The following is a 25,055-nucleotide window of genomic DNA, read 5'->3' on the forward strand; positions in this document are numbered from 1 at the left end:
ACGACGCCCCATGAGTGCGAGAGAGATAGAGCGACGAAAACGACTCTCGGAATCAGTCTGCCGGTAGCTGGTGGCATCGGGCCGGTACGGTCGCCTCCTTCGGTCGCGTCGTCAGGTCGTCGGCGTGTCCGAGAGGTCCGAGTGCCGTGGTCGTGGTGCCACCGCCTCTCGGCCGAAGCCAAAGATAGCTGCTGCCGCAGTCTGTCTGCGTCGCACACTGCTGTGCCGTGTCTCATTCGGCCCGCGCCGCAGACGCAAAATGCGTCAAGCGCAAGTGAGGTAAATTAGCAAGCAGATTTCGTCTACAGAAATTTCAGTCTAGAAGACTCAGAGCAGGCCAGAGGGAAATGTGGAAGAAATAAAAGAACTAATCGTCAGTAATCTTTTTTATTTTTTTATTTAAAAAAAAATAGCTCACTTAATTGACAGGTATTTTCCCCACAGATATCACAAGAATTCACAGTGAAAACCATTCTGGATCGTAACAGTACTTCTGCATGGTAGAAGCAGCCTTAGACCACATAGGTCTTTACATGTGCTTAGTTAATTAATGAACTGCATCAACGAGAATTGGACTGACCATTTCATTAACCAACCCCGATTTGACTAGGGGTTGAAAGTATCACAACATACGAAAACAATCAAATTTCTCACCAGTATATTCTTAATTAAATTAAGTACCGTGCATCTGATGGAAAGAAACTAGGGAAAGAAAAAAAACCACAGCAAGAACTTTGGGTGTTTACATTGGGAGGTAGTTGATGGAACCCAAAACTCTGCACCAGTCTGAACAAGGTGGTAGCACAGCACCACAAATAGTGTGCAAACAATGCATTCAATGTCTAAACACTACCTGCTACAATAGTTGTTGAGGTATTTCACTTAAGTTAATCCAAACCCAATATCTTCAAAATGGCAATTGTCATTCTGCTTCAACTTACATTAAGAAAATAAAACCACTGTTGACACATTTCACATTTAAAAGAAGAAGAAAAAAATTGTTTCTCATTTTAAGTTTGCTCCATACCGCATTGAAGCTTAGCATACACCCAGAATTCCAAGAAAACAAAATTGCCAATTGGTATTAAAAAATAGCCAAAAGATAAGATTTAGACACACTAAAACATGACCATGATCAAAATACAATCACGCTGTACAATAAAAACAAAACTCTTGCAAAAATTCTTCAAAAAGTATAAGCAACTTGACATACCTGTACCAATCTCACATGATGGAATACAACAAACATGATTCAGACCCAGATGGCGAAGCAAAGTAAGACAAAATTCATAAAACAAATCTGAAATTTTAAGAAAATTACATGGCAAAACAGAAAGTAACAGAAAGCCATATGCATTAAGCCAATTCAGTCAAAGGACATTCTTTGTAACTTAATTGTACCAGAATAACTGTACCGGTAACCGGTAAATGCACATCAAAAATCATTGTACAAAAGGAAAAATTATTGCTGAGGACAGGGCATGGTTGAGATCCATTGAGAACATACAAAAGAGTCACCCAACTCAACAAACAGCCAATATTTGTATCAAAGTGAAGACAAGAGTTGCAATTGTCAGAAAAAGATAACCTTTAAATGTTGGTAACAAACAGTGGCGCAATTACAGGCTTGAGGGACAGGTGCAATTAAACCCCAGAACTAAAACTCCAAAGGCGCTCAACGGACTAGTCATTTAAAAATAGCGCCATTTTGTCTAAAACGATAAGTTATGATAATCTCAAATATAATCTATACACAGCTCATAATTTAATTGGGGATTTAAAAGCAAAAATGCTTCAGGAACCACCCACCTCACTGTTACTATGCCCCTCACATACATATTAATTTTATTGCACCACTGTCCAAAACACTAAGAATATCATGTTTAACATGACATGATCTATATAAACAGGCATTTAATTAATTAAATTTTACAACAGAGAAAACTCCATGGTAACTGCTCTGCACAACACACACTATTTCCTGAGAGCAAAATATTACAGGAGATTCACACACTACCACATCTTTCTTTCAAAACCAAATTCAAATAAATTATGTTCCTCAGATTTTGTACTATGTCTTTGGGCGGAGCTGCACAAGTTCCCTGCCATGATCAGGACTATAGATGGATTGTGATAAGTGTCTAGAATACTGAACGTCAATAGACAAAGGAGCTGTGATATGCTATTACCTAGTGTCTGGTTTAAGTGATGCACTGAAGACTTCCTCAAAAGAAGTTTCCAAACATTGCTTGAGCTCTGAGTAGGTGACGACAAGAACACTTTGCTCATCATGTGACATCAAGCAAATCTGCAAGAAATATTTTAAATATAACTTCTGATTATTTGTTATATTCAAAATGAGTGTCTTAAGCCTAAATCACAGAGGTGGGGTTAATAGAATGGCAACCTACCTTTTCATTTACACCAGCATCCAGCTTATTTAGGCAAGTGACAACGTGTGCCATGTCAATCCACGGCCGCCCATCTTCAGTTACCTGGTGGAACACATAATCTCTGAATAGCTTCAGCATGTACCGGTCACCTGTCTCTGCCCAAGTTGGATCCAAGTTAAGCTCAGGCCTTTCGTTAATAGTTCCCAGTTTGGCCAGGATCCTACAGAGACGACCATTTTCCATCTCCTTGGCCAATTCATTTTCAAGAACATCTCCACGGATTTGCATGGTATCTAGTTGAGTGTAGAATCGAGCTCCTATCATTGGCATGAGATCTGTGAGTGAGCGTCGCTGTTGATTGGATAACAAATAACTGGAAGAAAATAAAAACACTAATTAATTGATAACAATGTGAAGTTAGTTACAAGAACATTTAATCAAAAGAGACACTAACACTATAAGATTTCGCAAGTCACTGGAATATGTACGACCAACCAAATCAAGAGATGTTTTGATATTTTCTGGTTGTACAGATATCAGAGATTTGCAAGCCAATGCTAGAACAAGCTTCCCCAAGGCACACAGATCTTCTTGCTGCAAAATCAAAAAGTTTTGAATGTGATCCAAAGTTTTGAACTTGAGCTCTAAGAAAAATTATGACAGCTCCTTACCTGATAGTGTGGAATGTGAGCTTGTGCTTGCACATTTGCATCAAAAGCAAGCACATCCATTACACCAGCACAGCTTAACCGTAGTCTTGAGCGGGCAGTAAGAATAATCTTTGTTGGATCTAGTGCACGACAAGCTAATCCGGCTGCATGTATTACTCTTAATGCAGCTGTAACTTGGATTATGAAATTCCATATGGCACACTCTGGTAAAAGAGAACTGTGTTGTGCTCTTAACAAGGTGTTCTTTTGATGACTGTATGGACGTGGTGCATTGGGATCATTTGAAAATGCATCAGCATATCCATTTGGAGCATCAGGGCCAGTGGGGGAAAAATGTTTTGCCAGAAGAGTTTCAGACCCGGGGTGGAAATCATACACAAATATCATAGCTGAAATAATGAACAAATAAGTTAAATACCAAATTCTCTTGAGCAAATATATACTAAATTCCAAAGATTTGAGTCTTACAATGATCATTGAATGCTTTTGTAGTGAAGATTTCTCTGAGCTGCACAATATTAGAATGTTGAAGACGCTTCCAAGCATCAACAACAGTCATACATTTTGTGCTTGGAAGTCTGAATCCTATGAAGCAAACATAAATTACAATCATCTTGTAACAAGAGTTAAAAAAATAAATTGATGCAAAACTCTTGAACTTACCATGGATTCGCCTAAGACAGTATCTGACGCCTGTTTTTGAATGAGTTGCTTTGTATGAGGAAGTTTGGTATCCCATTATGTTGACTTTAGGAGTACCACTTGAGGCTGGCTCCAATGGACATAGCTCATGATAATTGTCAACTAAAGGTGGAAGGTCTTTAAGGATGGACAAAATAAAACACTTGTATGAAAGTAGAACTTGATGACATTCTTGCAGTAAGTGGTAAATCTACAACTCACCAGAATTTTGATCTTGATCTGGTAATGCCATAATAAGGGTGTTCCGCATGGCAATTTCTTGCCTTAACTTATCTGCAACATAAAAGCTGCTGGACGCAGCAGGCGGCAATTTCTTCCCCGGACCAGGTGAGGATACAGGGGATGTTGATAATGGCGTCAAATGACTGGGTGTTCCAGGGTACATGTAAAAGTTAGGTGATGGAACTGCATTGGCTGCATCCGGTAGGGGAGACCCACTCACTGGGCCAGCATCTGCTGTGACTGCACTCCCTCCCATTGGTGTTGGGTAAAAGTATGTAGTTCCTCCCACATTTTCCTGAAATAATAATAATAAAGGACTCTATCAACGCTGATGTGTCCAGTGACAGTTTCAGAAGGGGTAAAAGAGGCAGGAGCTTGAACCAGGGGTACTTATGAATCAGAGGATTTACAACACATATTAGTCACCCAATAATCAATCAACTTGAATGTGCTGTTACCTGGTAAGTTGATACAGCAGTAGATGTTGGCTGTACAGGAGTAGGGTGCAAGATTTTGGGTGGTGGAGATTGTGAGGCAGCATGACTTAAAGGGGAGCCTCCAAGAGTTTGTGCATTAGCTGGACTACGTACTGGCGAAACATAGGAATTTCCTACGTGAAAGTTTGGACTGGAATTGGAGCTAGAGCTATTAGCCAAGTTGCTTGGCACAAACTCTGTGGATTGAGCAAGTACCTAAACAAACAAACAAAAATACAAATGATGAGTTTTAGATGGTACCAATAGGATAAATCAGCAATTTAAAATAAAATGGCATTAGCAGAAATAAAAAGAAGAGTGAAGTCGGCTAATGAAATCTACCTTCTGAAATTGGGATGTTTGATCTAAACTCATGGAGTTCAAATTATTTGACAAAGAATTAACTGATGGAGAAGCTCGTTTCTGAAAATTGAAACAAAAATTAGTAAGCTATAATATAAAAACATTGTCTAAGCATCTTTTTTATTGGTCAGTAGACCAACATTGAAAATGATGAAATATCTTTTCAATACAAATCATTAACGAAATGTAAAACAAAACAAAAAATAAACAACACATTTTAGAATACAAAAAAGAACAAATTATACAATAAAAACAAAAGAAAATGACAGCACTTTGAAAAAATGTTATAGACTACATAAGAAGCTTGATTTAAAAGACAAGCAAGCATAACGGAGCAAAGCTTCTACGGAAACCTTTCACAGGCTTACCATGTACGTTGCAAGTTTCGACTCCTGGGGTACACCATTTGCTTGTTGATATAGGAACATATTGTCCATTTCAGTCAATCACAACCCGAATAAAATTTATAGTGAGGGGTTCACCTCACTTTTCCCTTGGGGAATGCAAACAGGTGAAGTAATTTTCTCTTGAAAGGTTTGACATCAGGGAAACATTCTGCAAATAACAAACATTCAAGGATGGCCTTGAACAGCAAGCAAGGGCAGAGGACAAACACAGGGATACACTGCTACAGGCATACTCAGGACTAGCTGGGGTGTGATTCAACTAGCAGGAAAAAAACAATGCAAAGTAACTAAAGTCCCAGATAAAAGTCACAATATCCTTTGTTATGGTGTGCATCCATAATGACATTGGGTTAGGCGCAGTGTGCCTGAATCCACCGGGGATCAACCAGGGAGATACAAAACTTGGTGCGGGATATCAAACTAATAAATAGGGGCGTTTCTTCGTTGCGAAATGAGCGTAACAGGGCTGTTCAATATGACAGTTCTCTCAAGCCACTAACCTCTTTGTCCTGTCAGGAGCCATGTTTTGATGCACTCCGGAGAGAGGACACCTGTCAGTGAGACGGAGCAAGCCAAAGCTCCATCCTCTTTGCGGGGCGCCTAAACGAGCTCCTCGAACTCGACTTACCTGGCTGTCAAGAAATGCCCTAAAAAGTCATCTCTCTCAGGGTTTCCAAACACCAATTTTTGTTTGGTCTGGACAGATAATTCCATGAAACTGCAACAGCAGCAGCAACAGCAGCAGCAGCTGCAGACCCAACAAAGCACAGCAACGCGATGAGATGAAACAGCGCGATGAAGGACAGAAAATGTGGCTGCGGGCGAAACGTTGTTTTCCACCATGTCGTTCTCCCTCGGGCCCTCGAGAGGGAGAGAGATGAGAGACGGGTCTACCCTCTTCTGACGCAGCCGAATTGTGGAGTCTCAGACGGCTCAGGCGTTGGCAAAGAGTGTAGGAGCTTGAATGCCTTTTATTTCAAAATGCTCGCTCACAAACGCAGACGTGAGAACAATGTGTAAATACTGTGCATCGCAAATATTTTTCCAGATATTTGACCGTTGGTGTCCATGTGACCGTGAAAGATTATGAAAAACTTGGTTGCATTTAGTTGTATGAGAAACTTAGTTGAGTTGAGAAGTTTCGTCTGCTAGCTAAAGTGGTATCTCAAAAATTTTAACATAGGAAGCGACGTAAATGAGTTTAACATTTGTCATTCTTCGAACATAAGCATCTATGCTTCAGGAAATGTGGTCAGCTTGTTGGCAACACATGCTATAATTCAAATATTTTCGTACAACGTAGGTTTTTTGTGTCGGTTTGTAGTGTTTCATCCATTTACCGAGGTTAACATGTTTTCATTGCTTTTCTTTGTTTTCGTAGGTTATTGTACTATTATCAATAATCACATCGGTTGAAATCCCCTCGGACACATATTTAAGGTAAATTTTGGGTAGATTTGCTGTTTGGTTTTGCTTCTTTCCCTAGTCGCTAACCTCAGAAACTGATTTGTTTCAGAATCATGATTTACTTTTGGATCCGTAGACAAATTCGGCGAGTAATGAAACCCATACCTTACAAAACAGCTGATGAATGGAGTCGAAGACTCACAGGAATCTATGTTTTGTCTGCGTGGTGTACCCTTGGCTTGGTGGCGTACAACTTCAAAACGTATAAAGAGAAGGCAAGAAAAGAAGACCCTACATTTGCCATGAGAGAACAAATGCCTGGTGGGTTTTTTATTTTACCAGCATATCTTCCTATTTTTGATGTTTTGTTCATTACTACACATCCTGCTGTTTCTGTATTGCTAGGTTTATACTATGGAAGAGTACTGCAAGCACAGAATATGCACATGTATGATCTATCAGGAGGAAAATTGACTAAGACTGGTGTTTATAATAGGGATGAGGATGAGCTACTGAAGCGTAGTGACATAGACTTTTTTGGTGAAGAAATAGTAAAAGATGAAGAAAAGAACTGACATTTTAGCATATTAGAATTTAGTTACTTTGTATCATGATAAAATTTATGGTGTGAAGACGTTGGTTGGTGCTTTTTTTTCCCAACAATTCCTTTCTTTACAACATGTTATGTTAGTCTTGACAGAACCCTGTATGCTATGCCAACTTTCAATGGTCCATGACAATAAACACCTTAAAGTTTGTTTTTTAAATTAATATAGGTGTAGCAGTGTTTGAAATGAAGTTGAAATCTGTTGACATGATTGGTGATGTTATAATTTAAAAATACATATACATTTGTTTATGTATATGAATACATACTAACAGATATCACATAAAATACCATAATCAGCGCTCTCTGTAGTTCTATAAATATTGATACTTTTCGTAAAAACAGAAATATGAATAAAAATAGATGAACATTTTTAGAAACTACAGTATAAACAAACTTTAAAAACATATATCTGGTACAAAAAAATAAAATTTTAACAGATCAGTGCAACTTATATGTATATAGTGCATCTGTTCTGAAATCAAGTGACAATTCACATTCTGGCTTAGTTCTTTTGAACACTACTCTAAAATAGAAAAGGGGAAAATGCTTAATGATCTATAACACAGCCAATTACAAAAACACAAATTCTATAAGGCACATAAGGCAAATATTATAGGAACAGCCATAAAGACAAGGAACCTGGCATTAAACTTTTGTTTCTACATTTTGCGTGAGTACTGGGGCTTCACTTTGCCCATCACTTGTTATTGGTGGTAATGCAAGCATTTTATGCTGATGCTGAGCTCGAAATCTTCTTTCCATTTCATATGCGAGGGCAGACCTAGGAGAAGAGATAACTCAAAATGAATGTCAATGCCAAGGACCGAAAGACAAACATTGTTGTGAGCCAGTTGATTCAGTGCCACAAACCTGTATGCTTCATAGCGCATTACAATCTCCTCCAATTCCTGTTTATATAATCGGGTAAGCATAACATTAAAACAGTCCAGTTCTGGTAAACGAAACATTTCCCATTTCAGTTTATGATCCAAGTCTTGTGACGCTCTCGAATAAACTCCAAGCCAGTTGGGGATTTCTGAAAGAAAAAGGAATAGATGATGAGGTACAGTAAACTCCAACAACAAGGATAATTCACACAATGAAAAATAGACTGGTGAAAACAAACCTTCATTCAAGTAAGGGTTAGCAGGGACAAGTACACTGGGAGGATGAAAATGAATATGTTGCGGTAAAGGAAGAGGAACATCTAATCCTGATCTGACTTCTGGCTGATAGTTGTAATGAGGAGCACAGGGATGGTCATATTGAGCATGCTGCGTAATATGACTGAAAAAAAAAATGCAATTGGCCACATTATGAGAGCATTGGTTTGAGACATGTCTGCTGTTTAAGTTTATGGTAGTTGTTGAACAAATCCATCTCAAAAATGAAGAGTAAACAGAAAATAGCATGAACCAATATAACATACTTGACATAGTATATGCCATATTCTGGTGAATCTATACGTTCCCACCCTGTGGGAAGACCTTCTTTCTCCAATGGATGACTCCAGTGAGTCGTTTTGGTGTTGTGATCAATGTAATACTTGCGACCACGAAGAGTGAAGTCAACAGACCAGCCTGGGGGTAGAGGTAGTTCTTCTGCACCGCCTTCACCCACATCTGCACATTATTGAAACATGAGCATGACAATCGTTTGAAGAGATTGCAGGTGTCGCAGAAAATGTTTAACATACTAGCTGCATCAGATGGGGAGCGGTGTAAACTATGTTGAGATCCTTGAAGAGCCTCGTGAGTCTGAGGCATACCGTGCATGCCATGAGGGATGGGCAGATGTAGAGCATGGGTAGAATGCTGTGGAGTATGCAGTAGCTGCTGACTGTATCCAACATTCTAGAAAGACCAGCAAAATTAATTAATGAATAGGATAATTCTTGATCATACATTTAATTGTTTGAATACTCATCACGAACCTGGGAATACGGAGAAAGACGATAATCATCTAGATGTTGATGGTGTGATGTTTCTCCATATGCAATATCAGCTTGTTGAAGGCCAAATGTTTCTTGATAGTCAGGAGTACAATGGGTGTGCATATACACAGCACTCAACTGTTGAAAGACTCAGGTTAAAATAAAGAACAAGTAGAATATTATCATAGTATAAGCTGTAAAATCGTACACACCTGAGGAATTTCATGTGAGACATGACTACTTGTCGGTACAAGACTGTAGCTTGAGACGGGATTACTAGAGCCATACTCAGAACCAGTACCCATTGACAAGCTTGCAAACCTACTTGAGCAAATAGAAATTACACAGGGGAAAGGGATCAGCTAAATACGAAGCATAAATTCATAGGGAATCATAACAGTACAAACCTATGGGCCAAATCAGGAACAGAGCTGCTCGGTGTATATTTTCCTTCATGTCCAAGTGATGCGCTTGGGCTTGGAGTCATGCGGCTGCCAAACTTCTGAACAATCCTGGTAGGCTGCGAACCAACCTAAGGACGAGGATGCTGCTATTAGGGCATGAAAGGCTGTGGAATACCTACGGAGTAACATGACCGTCATGAATCACGAACTCTACATATTTTCATTGACTCACTGATGCGGTAGATGAAGTGGTTGTAGAACTCTTCCTACTAGACATCTTCTTTACAGGGTCAGTGGTCCACACATTGATAACTGTAATCAAGATAAAACAATGAGTTGACACATTCATAAATTTAAGAATTCAAAAATTTTAGTGTTTCCAGACATCTTACTTGGCATTTCTGGTGGTGTTTCTTTCTTGACATACTTGCCCACCACCCCTTCTTTTATTGTCCTTAAATCTTTATTCTTACGAGACTTCATTATAATTTTTTAAGTTTTCTTACTCCTTTTCAAGTCAAATTACAAAGACAGAATAAATAAACAAAAATTCTACGGCAGTTGGCCCCTTGTTGGAAGGGTGAACATGAAGCACAAGTAGGGTTACATACCAAAGTAATCTACTTCAATTCCATCAAAAATCAATCATTGAGGAAATTCTCGTGGGAGGAAACACCTACATGAAGCTGAAATACGTTCTCATAGAAAGTTGTCTTTGGTAAACTTTTCACAAATGAACAAAAATTCAACGGAAAACATAATCGAAAAGAACAATGTTTACAAAGGCTAGGGGAAGAAGCTCTAGGCTGGGCTGTGACGCGAGCGGGAAACAGGGGGGAGGGGCGGAGAGGAGTGGGGCGCTAACTACTTCTCTACGCCTCCACATGTCGATGGTATGAAAAATCAAGTGGTACTTCACAATCGACCACACTTAAATGCATGTGAAATCATAGTTCTGATGTGACAAAATTCCACTAAAGAGAAGATTTTGTTTCTTTCAAAAAAAACTTCTTTACTTTCTAACTCGCTCCGTTGCCGTTAAATATTGAGCTGAGCTCAAATACGATTCGATGCGTTTTTCTCAGTTTCTCATGAGCTAATAAAATACGACAGGATAAAAAATCTGTTATCAAAAAAGAGAAGGTACCTTAAAAAAAAACTTCATTCTATCATCTTTTCTGTCGTGCCTGTTTATTGTTCAAGGATTGTGGTGGACGTGCGACAGTTATCTGGAAGGTATTTTCAAGGTAATGTAGGAGCAAAGTGTGTCTTGCTTCAGACAGTTGCATTCTTGCGGTTTGTTTGTTTTGTTGCAACACATTGTAAGTACGTTGAAATAATGTTGGACCTGTTGCTCTTCCTTTTGACTCGCTTTTGCCTTGGGGAACAACTCCAGCAACTCCAGTGGTGGTTGTGTAGTTGCCACACGTGCCAAAACCTATTTATTTACAGGATGTTGAAAATATTAAGAGAGATTTTTCACGTATCTTACTAAAGGCTTATCTAACGCATTGATTTCTCTGTTACTTTAGATCGCTTCAATCATCATGTCTAAAGAAGGACTTATGGAGAATGCCGCTCAGACGACGTTTGTGCCATCTGCACCGCCAACATATCAAGAAGCGATGATGCAAGCCGGTGGAGTTGGTTTTGTACCACCACCTGGGCCTCATATGATGGCTTCTCAACCAGAGCCAATGCCAATGCCCATGCCTCAAATGTCTCCTCACGGAATGCCACTAACAAACCCCTATCCAGTTCAAACTGTCCCCCAACAACCTCCTGCTGGGTACGCTGCTGCTCCTCCCACTACAATTGTGTTCACCAGCTTGGGTCGTGATAGGTCCTACACGATGTGCCATCACTGCAATGCTCAAGTAATGACGGAGACAACGGAGTCACACAAGTGCCTGGCTCATTTTTTTTGCTGCATTCTAATGTTTTCGTGAGTTTTTATTGAGCTTGTATCATTTTTGTTTTTCATATTTCTTACGGCTTGATTTTTCTATGTCTCCTTTTTTCCTATTAGGTGCCCCTGTTGCTGTTGTCTCCCATATTGCATGGATTCCTGCAAAGTTGTGAAGCATACTTGCCCCAACTGCCATGAAGAGCTGGGAACCTACAGACCATAGGAGCCTTGATTTTAACTTAAGATGACAAAATGCTTTTTTTTTTTTTAAATATGTGTGGTGGTTTACTGTGCATTGTATCCTGCCAACTTTTTACTGCTATTGTTGAACATTTGGTAAATTAGGCATAATTATTGTGTCATATCTTCCTATTTTTACAAGTGGTATTATTCCAATGTTTTATAAGTGTTAATCAAAATCTGTTAAAGCAAGATTTACACTTCGTGTGGAGATGTTAGCTATTGATATTTTGTGCAGCTTTTTATCCCTCTTTAAGTGTTGATTAGGTATACTTCCTATTTTTTTCTTCCTTTCTAATGTTTGCTCAAATTTCTGCATTGTTCCTACAAATTGTTATAGAATTGCATTTATCCTCTTAGGTTTTATATAATCATGCTTTGCATGCACCCGGAATGATCTGTCCCATGATGGGACTATTTTTTAATCTCTTACTGTTCAGCTGTGATATAGGGCAAAATTTTGTGGTCGAAGTTTTGGGGGAATTGGTTGGTACTTTCTCCCCTTTGCTAATTTTGTTGACTTCTCTTTTCGCATAAAAATAGACAGTCCTCTATTATAACTGGTTTGTGTTTCTTCAAAATAAGATTTAACGTGTTTAAGATATATTTTTGACTTGAATTGGCATATTTGAGATTAGCATAATCAAATTGCCACATTTACACATTAGTTTGCAGTAATTTTGGTAACTGAACTCTGTGTTTTCATTCCATTCGATGAGGATAGAATCTGCTACAACTTGTCCATGTGGTCAGTGGAAAGGGACTGGTTTTACAATTTATCTCCCCTCTGTAATTTAAGTGATATCAAAAGTCCTCTTCTACTTATAACATACCTTTAAGTAATACTCAGGATTACATGGGTTATTTTGGGAACAATCAATTGTGATGAATATTCAATATTATATTATATATGAAATGCTGTACTGTAAAGATTACAGTTAGTTGGAAACAACAAATCTTCACAAATCATGAGAGTCTACAATGAAAGATGTTGTAATTTCACTGTTTGATGTTTATTTAATAAAATTCTCCATGTTTTAAATGTGAACAGTGTCGGTCATTTGAAGATGGCACAAGAGCTCTGCTCTCTGCTCGAACGCAGTGGTTTTGATGCAGATAGCCGGTGAGTGGCAAGCAGGTGGACTAATGGCTGGGACCGGGGCCTACCGCCTACAAGGCGCCGCCACGCGCCGCCACCATCGGCTGCTGCCAAGGGTCACTTTTATTTCCACAGGTCATTTCGATCAGACCAGATCCGGGGAGCGGCGGGGCGGGTCGCGTCTGGGGAGGGGAGGGGGTGGGTCCTGGCCATGGTCCTGGCACGAGCACGGCTTGCCTGGCAGATAGGGTCCCGAGGGATGTGGTTCGCTCGGTTTCCAGCTTGGAGTCCCTATGGCCATCACGAGACTCTGTGTGGTGTGTGTGTGTGTGTGAGTGTGTGTCCCACTGGGTCCAGAGGCGAACAGGGGGGGCCTTGGTGCAGATAAGGACTCAACATCAAGTAAAGACCGTGCTCACCGCTGTGGCGGCCTGGCCAGGCCTGGCAGCCTGTGGCCAGTGGGCGCGTTCCCATGCTCCCACGGCAATAAAAATGACACTGCTAAGTGCTGCCGCCTTGCCGCCTCCACTGAGGCCTCTCCTTTTTCTTGCCCGGCTTTCGGACTCTCCATTTTAAGCCCCGCCTCCCCGACCGCGTTGATGTCGCCTTGACGTCGTTAGGTGGCCAGCCTGCCAGCCCCGGCCCCATTTGGCTCGGTCGGTCCGGCGGCCGGACTCCAGGCCGGACTCCGGCGCCACGCTCGCTACGCGCTACGCCCTCGCTGCGCCCCGAGCGGCGACTCGGCCCAGCCCCGGCCGGCCTGCTTGGATGGCGGCCAGGCCGGCCAGCGCGTCCAGAGGGGATTGGGGGCAGACACTGCAGAAGACTGAGGCGGGAGTCGCACGCTTGTTTGGGTTCGGCCACGGAACAGTTTGTCATTCACTTGAATTTGTGGCTGTGGATGAGCCCAAATCAAAGAACGGTGAAAGTTGTTACTTAAAAACCTAAAAAAAAAAGTTTGGAGTGATTTTTTTTTCAGATCAAGATCTGAAATTTTCGAATCAACATGTTTTCGTAGGAGCTTTGCAGTATTGTCGAGTGAGCGGGACACGCATGTTTTGTTTTTGAGACGGAGCGCCGAGGCCGCGCAAGTCCAGAAGTCGAGACCCGAGCCAAACGCATGGCATCTCTTCCCGAGCGCAGTGCCCTAGACGACGCTTGCTGGCGGGCTATCTGCTCTGCTAAGGCGTCTAGGCTCAAGGCTCGACTCAGCGAAAGAGCATCTGATAAGCGCCCCGGCTGTTCAAACCTCTCGCAGTCCGTGCAACTCAAGGATTCAGTTTTGAAGGTCATCCTCACCGTCCTCACCTTCACTGCCACTGTTGCTGCCTGGACGGCTCGCTGGACGGGCTCGAGATGAGCACTCGGAGCCATCGGAGCGCCAAAACGAAGCGCCGGCCTTCCTTCCTTCCAGGCATAGGCGGGCTGCAGGCTCACAATTTTTCGCCCGACCCTTTTTCGCTGGTGTGATAGTGTACATATCATTACATGTTACATTACACACGTTTCGCTGCGAGCTAGTTGAACCTCGCCGCTTCCGTGTGAGTTATGACAGGCTGGGGCGTGGCGGGGCGGGGCGGGGCGGCAGCTCATTCCCAGGCACCCCGCGGCCCCTCCGCCAGGGATGCCAACCGCCGCGGGCGGCAGCACAGGGTGATCGAAATAATATCTGGCCGCACTTTGCCCTGCAGTGGCTGGCTGCTCGGCCAATTCCTCTTCGGCGGGCCGAAGCCTCGCTGCATCACGCCCCGGGCTACATCGCCCTGTCTCCCTCGCACACCTTCGGAGCGGCATACGCGCGAGAGCGAGAGAGACAGGGTATACCTGCATGGCGCGGCGGCGGGCCAGCGCGTCCAACGGAACGGAACGACTCCTCGTCGGTCCAAAATCCCACGCCCGGTTTGCGCAATCCAATCGATGGAAAACCCTCCAACCAACCACTGGCCCTTCAACACGACTCTAGAAGCCTGTGTGTGTGTGTGTGTGGGGGGGGGGGAATGTGTGTGCGTCTAAGTGAGAGAGACAGCGGGGGCTGGGGCGGCGCGGCGCGCGCTCGGTTTGGTGCTAGCGTTAACCGAACGGAATTGGATTGTAGCAGTAATTGGTGCATGGTGCTATTATAATTAGCAAACCGTGTTGCGGTGGTGGGGCGGGGTGTGGCGGGGCGGGGCGGGGCGGGGCGGGGCGGGGCGAGTGTAAGTGGTGCTCGAGGGGGTCGGCGTCGACTTGGAAAGGCGTCAGCGGATTATGCAACGGATTAATACGGACGGGAACCGTCCCCTTCGACCCCCCACCCCCACCCCCCCCTGGACGTGGCTCCCCGCGCAGCGCGCCACAAAGACTCCAAGAAGCACCAGCAGACTGTTTCCGAGAGTCGTTTTCGTCGCTCTGTCTCTCTCCCACCCATACGGGACGGCCCATGAGTGCGAGAGAGACAGAGCGACGGCGCTCGGACTCAGCCTGCAGCCGGACGCCGCGGCTCTTTCTGCGAAGGAAAACAAAACACCATGGGCGGCACTCTTGGGCCCAGTCTTTCCAGTCGGCCGCAGCGGCGTGCCCCCCCCCCCTCCCCCTCCCCTCCGGTCACCTCCTAGTCCGCTATCACTTCTGCTCCGCCGCCCGCCCGCCCCACCCCCTCCCCTTCCCGCACACAATCGCCGCGAAATTAAATTTGGCCGGGCAAGGCGGCCGGGCCGCGGCGAGCCGGCACTGTAAGTGAAATAATGCAGGTCCACCTCGCCAGGGCACGCCACGCCGCGCCACCCAGCCGGAGGAGGAAGATAAAAACACAGGTCCTCACAAAGCGAGGCCGCGGATCCGCCATTCGTGTGATATCCGCATAGATGTGCGTGTCGGTCAGCCGAGCAGTGGCGTGCCATGGCGTGCAGTGCCCTGGCAGTGCCCTGGCAGTGCCGCGTCCACGTCGCCGAGGCGGCCGAGGCTCGAAGCTGCGGCTGCTTGGCGCCTGCAGAGTGCAGGGTAGGCCACACAGCCGCAGCGCTGTGCGCGTGTTGCCTACAGTGCAGGCGATTGCGATTGCGATTAATGGCTGGACCACAAATGATCGTCTTGGCGCTTCACGCTGGCGGGAGGTACCTGCGAGGTCGCTCCAGGCCGCACAGTGGGCCACAAGGCCGCTGGAGTCGGACAAAACTCGAGACGCGTTTTGAGTTCCGGGAGTTGCCAAGTGGGGCTCGAACCGAGCGTATGACCCCACCAATGGATTCCTCGTTCGGAGAGCAATCCATTGGTGCGGTCACACGTTCGGTTCGAGTCCCATTTAGCGACTCTGGAGATCAAAACACGTCTCGAGTTTCGTCCGCCTCCACCGGCCTTCTGGCCCACTGTGGGCCGGCCCGCTTCGGCACGCCGAGCAGGCCGAGGAGGCCGAGCGCACGACGAGAGCGTGACGGCGTGACGGGTGTGACCGCAGGCACACTGCCGCGTGCTCCCGCAAGGGCCCGCATGGGCGTGGCCGCAAACTATTGCAACTACATTTCGTTTCCGTTCAGGACTGCTGCACGCCACGACTTCACACGCTCTCTCTCTCTCTCTCTCTCTCTCTCTCTCTCTCTCGTGCACGGGGCGCAAATGAAAATGCACGTGTCACGTGAGGGCCGGCGCGGGACTCCTCCCCCGTGAGAGGACTCGCGTGCACCATGCATCATTCCGGCAGCAAAAGCCCCGGGCATTGTTTTGTTGTTGTTTATTAATTGTAACTCGGCGTAATTACGCGAGATGTCGGGAGCATTCTCCGTCAGGCGGCAGGCTGGCAGCAGCGGCAGGGCGGGGAGGATGCACAAAATCTCGGACGGCACCGGACTGCCGTGCGGAAATTTCTGAGAGGCGGGGAAGGTAAGCGAAGTGCGCGGAGAGGAGCAGGGAGGGAAAAAAGCGAGGAGGGTGGCTGGAAAAAAAGAGAGAGAGGAAAGGATAAAACGAAAGTGGGACGGCAATGAAGATTAAGCGGTTGTCGGGTCAACAATTAAGTCGGGATTCATCAGAGGGCGCCGTGGAGGTGGAGGTGGGGGCAAAAACTGACGCCGCCAAGTCGAAGACGGTGGACCCCACCGCAAATCTTTAGGGCTGGCGGCGGCACCGCGGCGGAGAAGGTACTGGGTTCGATCCCTGGTGCCGGTAACATTTTTTTGGCTCTTTTTTGTTTTATTTTTACGATATGAGAGTAAAACTTGATGCGGTCTGAGTCGCACTGTCGCACCACCTGAGCGGCGGTCCTTCTCCTGACAAGGGGCACTTCGGCCCGGCTCGCCACGGCCCGGCTCGGCTCGGCCGGCTCGCGGAATGAGTTACCTGACCGAAACTTGCCAAAGTTATTGTGCGCCAAAAAGTTTGACGGAAAAAAGTGCGTGCTGCTAGGGGCGCGGCGTGGACTGCGAGAGAAAAGAGCCGGGCCGGCAGCGGCGTCCGCGGGGTGGGGTAGAAAAAAGAACGTGAGCCGAGTGTTTGAACCCTCGACCGCGTCGTGGGCGAGGCGACGAGGCGGCGGAGCGCTGGCCCTATACGCCCCATCCGCCTTTCCGCGGCGAGGCCGAGGCGAGCCGGAGACGGACTGCAGTGGTTGGCCCGGTGTCGGCCCGGTCGCCCGGATGCAGCCCCTATCCCAGCGGTTCTCAACCTTTCTCGGCTCGCGACCCCAAATTTGAAGCCAAAAATTTCCGCGACCCCCAGGAAAAATTTCGCGACCCCACGGGACCCCTCCTTTAACATGCCACGGCGTCTGATCCGAGGCGGGCATTTTGCTCCCTCAACGGGCAACTGGTCTTTGGACCTTCCTTTAGCATGCCTTTGTTACGGAGTGCAATTATCAGTCTTAGTTTGGGAGCAGTATTGTCTCAAAGTTGGCCAAAACGCTCAGAAATGTCTATGAAAAATCGTGTTTTGGGCTGATTTTAAGCAGCCACAGCGTCTGATCCGAGGCGGGCATTTTGCTCCCTCAACGGGCAGTTGGTCTTTGGACCTTCTTTTAGCATGCCTCTGTTACGGAGTGCGATTATCAGTCTTAGTTTGGGAGCAGTATTGTCTCAAAGTTGGCCGAAACGGTCAGCAGTGTCTTTAAAAAATCGTGTTTTGGGCCGATTTTAAGCAGCCACTGCGTCTGATCCGAGGCGGGCATTTTGCTCCCTCAACGGGCAATTGGTCTTTGGACCTTCCTTTAGCATGCCTTTGTTACGGAGTGCAATTATCAGTCTTAGTTTGGGAGCAGTATTGTCTCAAAGTTGGCCGAAACGCTCAGAAATGTCTATGAAAAATCGTGTTTTGGGCCGATTTTAAGCAGCCACTGCGTCTGATCCGAGGCGGGCATTTTGCTCCCTCAACGGGCAATTGGTCTTTGGACCTTTCTTTAGCATGCCTTTGTTACGGAGTGCGATTATAAGTCTTAGTTTGGGAGCAGTATTGTCTCAAAGTTGACCAAAATAGTCACAACGATTTTTCAAAGACACTTGCGACCGTTTTGATCGACTTTGAGACAATACTGCTCCCAAACTAAGACTGACAATCGCACTCCGTAACAAAGGCATGCTAAAGGAAGGTCCAAAGACCAATTGCCCGTTGAGGGAGCAAAATGCCCGCCTTGGATCAGACGCAGTGGCTGCTTAAAATCGGCCCAAAACACGATTTTTCATAGACATTTCTGAGCGTTTCGGCCAACTTTGAGACAATACTGCTCCCAAACTAAGACTGATAACTGCACTCCGTAACAAAGGCATGCTAAAGGAAGGTCCAAAGACCGATTGCCCGTTGAGGGAGCAAAATGCCCGCCTCGGATCAGACGCAGTGGCTGCTTAAAATCGGCCTAAAACACGACCCCAGCATCGCCGCGACCCCTTAAAAAAATTTCGCGACCCCGCTTGGGGTCGCGACCCTAAGGTTGAGAACCACTGCCATATCCTCTCCCGGCTCATCTCTCATCAAGAAAGAGTTCACAGTGTGCCGGCCTCGCCTCCCTCCGCGATGAACACGTCCCTTCCATTTCCGCGGCCCCCCCTCCCCCGCCCGTCTCTGGCTGTGCAAATACTCCCCGGCCCGCAGGACCGGCGCGGGGTATCGCCGGGCCGCCGCACGCCCCACCGCGACCGGACGCGCCGTATCTGCCGGCCAGTGGACCAGAGGACCGGTGGAGGCGGCCAGAACTCTAGACGCGCTTTGAGCTCCAGAGTCGGTAACCAGGACTCGAACCGAGCGTGTGACCCCACCAATGGATTCCTCGTTCGGAGAGCAATCTATTGGTGGGGTCACACGTTCGGTTCGAGTCCCGCTCAGCGACTCTGGAGCTCAAAACGAGTCCCGGATTTTGACCGCCTCTACCAGTCCTCTGGCCCACTGTGCAACGCCTGCGCGGCCAGGGCCGCGTCGCGCCTCGCGTTGGAAATAGATAACTGCCGGCCTGGGTATGAGGGGGACCCGCGGCCCGCGGCAGCCCAAAGAAACGAACTGAAGGAAAATGGGTGAAAGTTACAGAGATACCGGGGATTCCCCGCGACGCGGCCGCTGCAAAAGAGAAAGTAGTTGTCAACTTTGTCCATCACAACGCCGGCGAGGGCGAGGAGGAAGTGTCCCGCGACACCGCGCCGCACCGCGCCGACCCAAGGGCCCAAGTGCCGGCCATGGACCGGCCGTGCCCGGGCCGTAAGTCGACTTATCCCAAAGTACAGGTTTTACCAGGAAACAGGCCTTGCGAATGTTTAGCATCGTACTTGATACCGCACGAAGTCTCGTGTAAGAACAGGGACGAAAAATCGCGGCACGACGAACCATTGGCCGCGTCGTCCACGCCACTGTGACGAAGCGGCCAGGAGAAGAAAAATAATGCGTGCCAATTTTTCATTTCTTTCCCGCTGTCTCTCTCGCTCTCCCGCTCGCTCCCAGGCCGCGTCGTCTCTTTCCCTCTCAATCTCGCCGGGCGTCTCCATCATCGGGAAATCAAGTTAAAAGTTTTCAAGTGAGCCCGCCCCAGCCCGGGCGGTGCGGTGGCCGTGGCGTTCGAGGACAGGTTCCTGGAGGGGCGGCCTTGGAGGACGGCGGGGAGGGGGAGGGGGGAGGGGGGGGGCACCGGTCAGGGCCTATCTCCTCGGCGAGTGCAGAGGGACCGGGCGACCCTTGGGGGGCAGCGCGGAGCGAACCGGAGCGAAGCGAGCGGAGCGCAGTGGACAATCTCTCGTCAGCAAGGACTTCTGCAGTTGTTCCTGCTGCTGCCGCGCTGCCGGGGAGAAATCCCACACCGACGGACGCGCGCTCTCGCACACTTACCCCCACCGTCTCTCTCTCTCTCTCTCTCTCTCTCTCTCTCTCTCTCTCTCTCTCTCTCTCTCTCTCTCTCTCTCTCTCTCCCTCTCTCTCTCTCTCTCTCTCTCTCTCTCTCTCTCTCTCTCTCTCTCTCTCTCTCTCTCTCTCTCTCTCTCTCTCTACGCACACACACAGACGCACCGTCGTTCCATTGCCTTTTTACGGTGGCAATCACTCCTTGTGCCGGACCCGGGCGTAAAGTCGAGCCGTGGATCCCAACAACAAGAACAACGAGAACAACAACAAAAACAACAGCAGTAGCAGCGACACCAGCAGACGACACGCGTGCAGGGCATTTCCTGCGGATAACGCCTCTGCCATTTCGCCGGCCACGTCATCTCGCGGCCGCCACCAATATTTCTCACGTCGGTTCACGCGTCTGTGTGTGTGTGTGTGTGTGTGTGTGTGTGTGTGTGAGTGTGTGTGTGAGTGTGTGTGTCCGTCCGTCTGTGAGGGGAGCTGCAATCTCCTGGGGCGTTCCGATGCGTCCGAACCCAGCGTCACACGGCCACATGGCGCAAGCCCTTGCCCTCGGGCCAGCCAAAGCCGGGGCGGAGCCACGCAGGGCAACACTTTTGTGACACCCACCGTCAAATTTCGCGCCCGATTTCTTCTTGTTTTGGTTTCGACGGGCGTATACATGAACTCACCCACGATTTGCGAGTTCTGAGCCTAGAACTAGAGACAAAAAAATGAGACCCTCCCGGCCACCACACACACACACACACCACATCATTTTCTGGAGAGTTGACGAGGTGGGGGGCCGGCTGGAGCGCTCCTGTTTCTGCCGAGCTTCCCGACAACATCAAACGCAACTTTGGAAAAGTGACGATGGCGGCGGAATTCTTAAGAGGCTGTGCCTTGCGGACGGACACACTGTTGACACACCTTTCGCGGAGTCCCGACTGGAGTCCCGACTGGAGTTCCGTCGACGACTGCACCAGATTGGCGGCACACTCAATTCAGCCGCCGTCAAAGCCTTCATCAACACAGTGGACTTTGTTTCCTGGACTTTGATCCAGAGTTTAACATTGTTTTTTATAGACTTTCGGTTCAAGCTGCGCGAGGACTAAAGAGTCAGCTTCCAGTGTGTTCGCCACCGTGGAGGGCGAAGCGGGGAGAATGGAAAGCCTCGTGGTTCTGGAGAGGGAAGGTCCAGTTTTGGTCAGCGTAGCTCGCTTATGTAATTACCTGGTTCCTGGTTAGCTGATTCGGTTCGAGTCCTGTTTAGCAACTCTGGGGTAACGCGTCTAGAATTTTGGCCGCCTCCACCGGTCTTCTGGCCCACTGTGCTTTCCCCCTCCCCCTCCACCCCCTTTTCTCCCCCGACTGAGAGACCCCTCAGCGGCGTTGCCCTCCGTATGGGCGCAGAGAACCGGAAGTCAGAGGCGGAGCGCGGCGGGGCGCGGCGCGGGGACCCCAGGCGAGACCAAGATTATATTCGCTACTTTCATTCTGTGTGCGCAGTAATTTAGCAGAGGTGCGAACCGTCCCCGCCCCGCCCCACCTCCCCTTCTCTCTTTCTGGGCCCCACAAAGGCAGCGTGCCTGCGGCTTGAGAGCCAGCGCCAGCAAGCCGGAGTGCACCTGCCGCCTCTTTTACCGAAGGATCGCTCTGTCTCCCTCGCACCTGTACGGGATGTCACATGAGTGCGGCAAAGACAGAGCGATGTACGAAAAGACCATTCGGACTTAGGTGGCCAGCCTCCTGTCATCAATTAAATCTAGGCTTTGTTTTCTTTTTCGAGCTGTGCCAGCTGAGCAATGTCTGGTTTAACATAGATTATTGGTGGTGTCTTAGTTTGCAGTGCACCCTCCCCTCGCCCTCACTCGCGCTGACCTTACGTTATCTCGTACAGAATATGCGCGCAAAAAATGCAGAGCGGAGAGGAAAAGGACGATGGGAAGATAGTGAGACTGAGTGAGACAAGAATGGAGATCGGACAGAATGGGCCGGGCCGTAGGCGCGGCGAAAAAAAACAGCTCCGCGACCTTCGCCGGCTGCCAGCCCGGGCCTTGGCCAGGGCCTTGGCCAGGGCCTTGGCCAGGGCCTTGGCCAGGGCCTTGGGCAGGGCCTTGGCCAGGGCCTTGGCCAGGGCCTTGGCCAGGGCCTTGGCCAGGGCCTTGGCCAGGGCCTTGGCCAGGGCCTTGGCCAGGGCCTTGGCCAGGGCCTTGGCCAGGGCTTGGCCAGGGCCTTGGCCAGGGCCTTGGCCAGGGCCTTGGCCAGGGCCTTGGCCAGGGCCTTGGCCAAGGCCTTGGCCAGGGCCTTGGCCAGGGCCTTGGCCAAGGCCTTGGCCAGGGCCTTGGCCAGGGCCTTGGCCAGGGCCTTGGCCAGGGCCTTGGCCAGGGCGCCGCCGCTGTAGATGTTGTAGAGGCTGCAAATCCTGGAATCGGCCCCCCTTTTGACGAGATAAATGGAAATGTTCTGGGCGCCCTGCCGGCAGCACGCGCCTATGCCAGCTAGCCGCCAAAACAACATCCATTCCCAGTGCCCCCGTCGCGCGGAGGACCAGAAGACCGGACGGATTTCGAGCTTCAGAGTCGCTAAATGGGACTCGAACCGATCGTGTGACCCCACCAATGGATTGCTCTCCGAACGAGGAATTCATTGGTGGGGGCACACACTCAGTTCGAGTCCTCCTCCACCGGTCTTCTGGCCCTCTGTGCGTCGGGCATGCTCGCAGTGTGGTACTGGCGCTGACAAGAGTCGCCGCTACCTGGCGCCGAGAATGGACTGCCTCGCCGGACCCGCAGGATATGCCGCCATTTGTAGGTGTCGTTCCGGGTATGAAGCGCGCGAGGCGGCGCGATGCGGCGAGGCCCCCCCTTCCTGGCAACTATCCCCTCCCTCCCTGGGGAACTCCCTCTCCGGCCATCGCCCCTCCACACTCCCCCGCACCCCCCCGCGCCTGCATTCCGCCACAGGGAAAACCGCCTCATCCCGACTTGAATGATTCAAGTCCTGCTGAAAAATTTGTCGTCGTTTGTAAAACCCTGGTGGAACTAAAAGGTGTTTGTTAGCGTGCATAACTAACCATAAACAATAAGCTAACCCAACCGCACCTTCCAACGCGCTACCAGCTTGGTGCTGACGCACGACCGAGGAGAAGTTCTCACCCTGGCCGTGGCGAAGCGCGGCCCGGCCTGCCGCGCGCTCCACTCCGCCCTCCGCCGCAAATCGTTCAAATTGGCGCCCCCGCCGCCGAGGCCGCCGAGGCCGTCGGGGCCGCCAGAAAGAATGGAGCCCTCCACGGCCTCGTCGACGTGCAGCGACGTGCAGCCTCTTCGGAATCGTTCCCGTGGCGACGCCGTAAAGGCCTCTGGTTTGACTTGGAAATTCAAAGAAGTTTCTCTCCCCTCTCGCCTCTCCGCGTTTTGCCTGGGCTGCCTGGGCGGCCTGGGCTGAATGCAGAACACTCGCGGCAGCTCTACCCGCGAGGCGGCGCCGCGGCGTCGGAGGTGTGAGGCAGGGGGAGGGGGTGGGGGAGGAGGGGCAGGGCAAAGTGCGGCGGAGAGGTGTCTGGCTCGCTTCCCACATGGGCCGAATGACGTGGCTTTCAACTTTGTAATAAGATTTCACCATTAATTTGGTACGTAGCCCGCTCGCTGTCTCGCAGCAGCCACTCAGCGCGGCAGAGCCTGGCAGAGCCCCCGTCGCGGCGCGCGGCGCGGCGGGAACACTTGACGTGCTCCACCTCCGACGCGACGTGTCGACTGGCGTTTGGCGCGCGCCGAGCATCGCAAAACCCACCAGGGCCTTCACCACGGCCTTCACCATGGCATTCACCACCGCCTTCACCACGGTCTTCACCATGGCCGCACGACCACGGTGCGCACGACCTCCACCACGACCGTGCCACGACCTTCACCAAGACCTTCACCACCTTCACCAAGGTCTTCCCCACGGCCTTCATCGAGGCCTTTCACCACGCTCTTCACCAAGGCCATCACCTCGGAAGCATGAGGAATTTCCTTGTAGAGCTCAATGAAGTCACCGGAGTCAGCCCCAGCCGCGGCACCACAGCTTGGGTGCGCGACGACGTCGGCGACGACGTTGGCGACGACGTTGGCGACGACGACGGCATAGACGACCGCCTCCCGGCCATCCGCGTGTTCCGGTCCGCGCCGCGCCGTGTCGGAAGACAATTTGGGGTTTATCGCGGCTTTATTGGAGCTAAGCCCGGCAGGGGAGGGGAGGGGACGGGGAGGGAGAGCGCTGTGACAAGGTGGCGATGAGGGTGCAAAAATGGGATTGGAGAAGGGGTTGCGTTGGGGGGATTTAGGGAGAGGCATTGTGGGGGTGGCGGTGGCGCCTGCCCCGCCCCGCCCCGCCCCGCCCTGCCCTGCCCCGCCCCGCCCCGCCCCGCCCCGCCCCGCCCCGCCCCGCCCTGCCCCGCCCCGCCCCGCCCCGCCCCGCCCCGCCCTCTTACCGGTGCCATTGTTCATCCGCGCACCGCTTGCCCGGGCACGGCCGGCACGCTTGCCCCTGCAGACTGATTCCGAACGCTGTTGTCTCTGTCTCTCTCGCACCCCTACGGGACGCCCCATGCGTGCGAGAGAGACAGAGCGACGAAAGGGACTCTCGGAACCAGTCTGCTGCTTGCCCCACTCGCCTCATACATGCCGCCGCCGTCCCTGTCGTCCCCGTGGCGGTGCCGGGGCGGTGCCGGGGCGGTGCCGGCGGCTGGCTGGGGTGCGATGCGTTGAGGTGTGTGCGGCCGGCTGCCGAGCGGCTCCGAAGGACCGCCTCGTCGCTCCGCCTCTCTCGCACCCCTTCGGGACGCCCCATGAGTGCGACAGCGACGGAGCGGCGAACCGATCTCCCGGAATGGCCCGAACGGGCTGGCTGGACTCTGGACGCAGCAACCGGCGTGGAAACGGGGCGGGGCGGGGCAGCGCCGAGCAGGGCGGGCTG

General features: G+C 49.6%; 4 protein-coding genes across 7 annotated transcripts; 2 read left to right on the plus strand and 2 right to left on the minus strand.

Moving 5' to 3' along the window:
• Window positions 1–378: 378 nt before the first annotated feature.
• LOC117640012 (PAN2-PAN3 deadenylation complex subunit PAN3) lies at window positions 379–6,155 on the minus strand. Of its 2 annotated transcripts, none has more exons than XM_034376186.1 (11): window positions 5,863–6,155; window positions 5,196–5,382; window positions 4,807–4,887; window positions 4,447–4,680; window positions 3,968–4,283; window positions 3,728–3,883; window positions 3,533–3,649; window positions 3,065–3,453; window positions 2,848–2,987; window positions 2,412–2,766; window positions 379–2,308 (listed from the first exon to the last, which is right to left on the minus strand). In XM_034376186.1, exons 2-11 carry the CDS (start codon window positions 5,262–5,264, stop codon window positions 2,186–2,188), a joined length of 1,980 nt encoding a protein of 659 aa, XP_034232077.1. In that variant the 5' UTR covers window positions 5,265–5,382; window positions 5,863–6,155; the 3' UTR covers window positions 379–2,185. The 2 variants fall into 2 exon arrangements, with proteins under 2 accessions (XP_034232077.1, XP_034232076.1); XM_034376185.1 differs by having other exon boundaries at window positions 5,735–6,155.
• A 150-nt stretch (window positions 6,156–6,305) lies between these two features.
• LOC117640015 lies at window positions 6,306–7,275 on the plus strand. Of its 2 annotated transcripts, none has more exons than XM_034376189.1 (4): window positions 6,306–6,533; window positions 6,616–6,674; window positions 6,751–6,962; window positions 7,047–7,275. In XM_034376189.1, the coding sequence occupies exons 3-4, from the start codon at window positions 6,755–6,757 to the stop codon at window positions 7,214–7,216; spliced, it is 378 nt and encodes a 125-aa protein (XP_034232080.1). In that variant the 5' UTR covers window positions 6,306–6,533; window positions 6,616–6,674; window positions 6,751–6,754; the 3' UTR covers window positions 7,217–7,275. The 2 variants fall into 2 exon arrangements, with proteins under 2 accessions (XP_034232080.1, XP_034232081.1); XM_034376190.1 differs by having other exon boundaries at window positions 6,306–6,528; window positions 6,658–6,674.
• A 175-nt stretch (window positions 7,276–7,450) lies between these two features.
• Window positions 7,451–10,417, minus strand: LOC117640013 (protein salvador homolog 1). Of its 2 annotated transcripts, XM_034376187.1 has the most exons (11): window positions 10,200–10,417; window positions 9,981–10,096; window positions 9,821–9,900; window positions 9,592–9,716; window positions 9,397–9,505; window positions 9,185–9,322; window positions 8,948–9,104; window positions 8,681–8,873; window positions 8,378–8,538; window positions 8,122–8,287; window positions 7,451–8,032 (listed from the first exon to the last, which is right to left on the minus strand). In XM_034376187.1, exons 2-11 carry the CDS (start codon window positions 10,069–10,071, stop codon window positions 7,897–7,899), a joined length of 1,356 nt encoding a protein of 451 aa, XP_034232078.1. In that variant the 5' UTR covers window positions 10,072–10,096; window positions 10,200–10,417; the 3' UTR covers window positions 7,451–7,896. The 2 variants fall into 2 exon arrangements, with proteins under 2 accessions (XP_034232078.1, XP_034232079.1); XM_034376188.1 differs by having other exon boundaries at window positions 9,981–10,417.
• Window positions 10,418–10,674: 257 nt separating this feature from the next.
• LOC117640364 (lipopolysaccharide-induced tumor necrosis factor-alpha factor homolog) lies at window positions 10,675–12,785 on the plus strand. Its single transcript, XM_034376828.1, has 3 exons — window positions 10,675–10,835; window positions 11,121–11,533; window positions 11,618–12,785. The coding sequence occupies exons 2-3, from the start codon at window positions 11,136–11,138 to the stop codon at window positions 11,718–11,720; spliced, it is 501 nt and encodes a 166-aa protein (XP_034232719.1). The 5' UTR covers window positions 10,675–10,835; window positions 11,121–11,135; the 3' UTR covers window positions 11,721–12,785.
• The last annotated feature ends 12,270 nt before the right edge of the window (window positions 12,786–25,055 follow it).

The sequence above is a fragment of the Thrips palmi genome, unplaced genomic scaffold, assembly GCF_012932325.1.
Source record: "Thrips palmi isolate BJ-2018 unplaced genomic scaffold, TpBJ-2018v1 HiC_scaffold_12, whole genome shotgun sequence".
Lineage (NCBI taxonomy): Eukaryota > Metazoa > Arthropoda > Insecta > Thysanoptera > Thripidae > Thrips > Thrips palmi.

Excerpts from the sequence above, each read along its gene's own strand:
- LOC117640013 (XM_034376187.1), bottom strand. The coding sequence starts at position 10,071 with ATGAAGTCTCGTAAGAATAAAGATTTAAGGACAATAAAAGAAGGGGTG. Across the intron at positions 9,323-9,396 it reads TCTCACATGAAATTCCTCAG|TTGAGTGCTGTGTATATGCA; the intron begins GTGTGTACGATT and ends GTCTTTCAACAG. Across the intron at positions 8,033-8,121 it reads ATGCGCTATGAAGCATACAG|GTCTGCCCTCGCATATGAAA; the intron begins GTTTGTGGCACT and ends CTCTTCTCCTAG.
- LOC117640012 (XM_034376186.1), bottom strand. The coding sequence starts at position 5,264 with ATGGACAATATGTTCCTATATCAACAAGCAAATGGTGTACCCCAGGAG. Across the intron at positions 4,284-4,446 it reads CTGCTGTATCAACTTACCAG|GAAAATGTGGGAGGAACTAC; the intron begins GTAACAGCACAT and ends TTATTATTTCAG. Across the intron at positions 2,309-2,411 it reads ATGCTGGTGTAAATGAAAAG|ATTTGCTTGATGTCACATGA; the intron begins GTAGGTTGCCAT and ends TATTTCTTGCAG.
- LOC117640364 (XM_034376828.1), top strand. The coding sequence starts at position 11,136 with ATGTCTAAAGAAGGACTTATGGAGAATGCCGCTCAGACGACGTTTGTG. Across the intron at positions 11,534-11,617 it reads TGCTGCATTCTAATGTTTTC|GTGCCCCTGTTGCTGTTGTC; the intron begins GTGAGTTTTTAT and ends TTTTCCTATTAG.
- LOC117640015 (XM_034376189.1), top strand. The coding sequence starts at position 6,755 with ATGATTTACTTTTGGATCCGTAGACAAATTCGGCGAGTAATGAAACCC. Across the intron at positions 6,963-7,046 it reads CATGAGAGAACAAATGCCTG|GTTTATACTATGGAAGAGTA; the intron begins GTGGGTTTTTTA and ends CTGTATTGCTAG.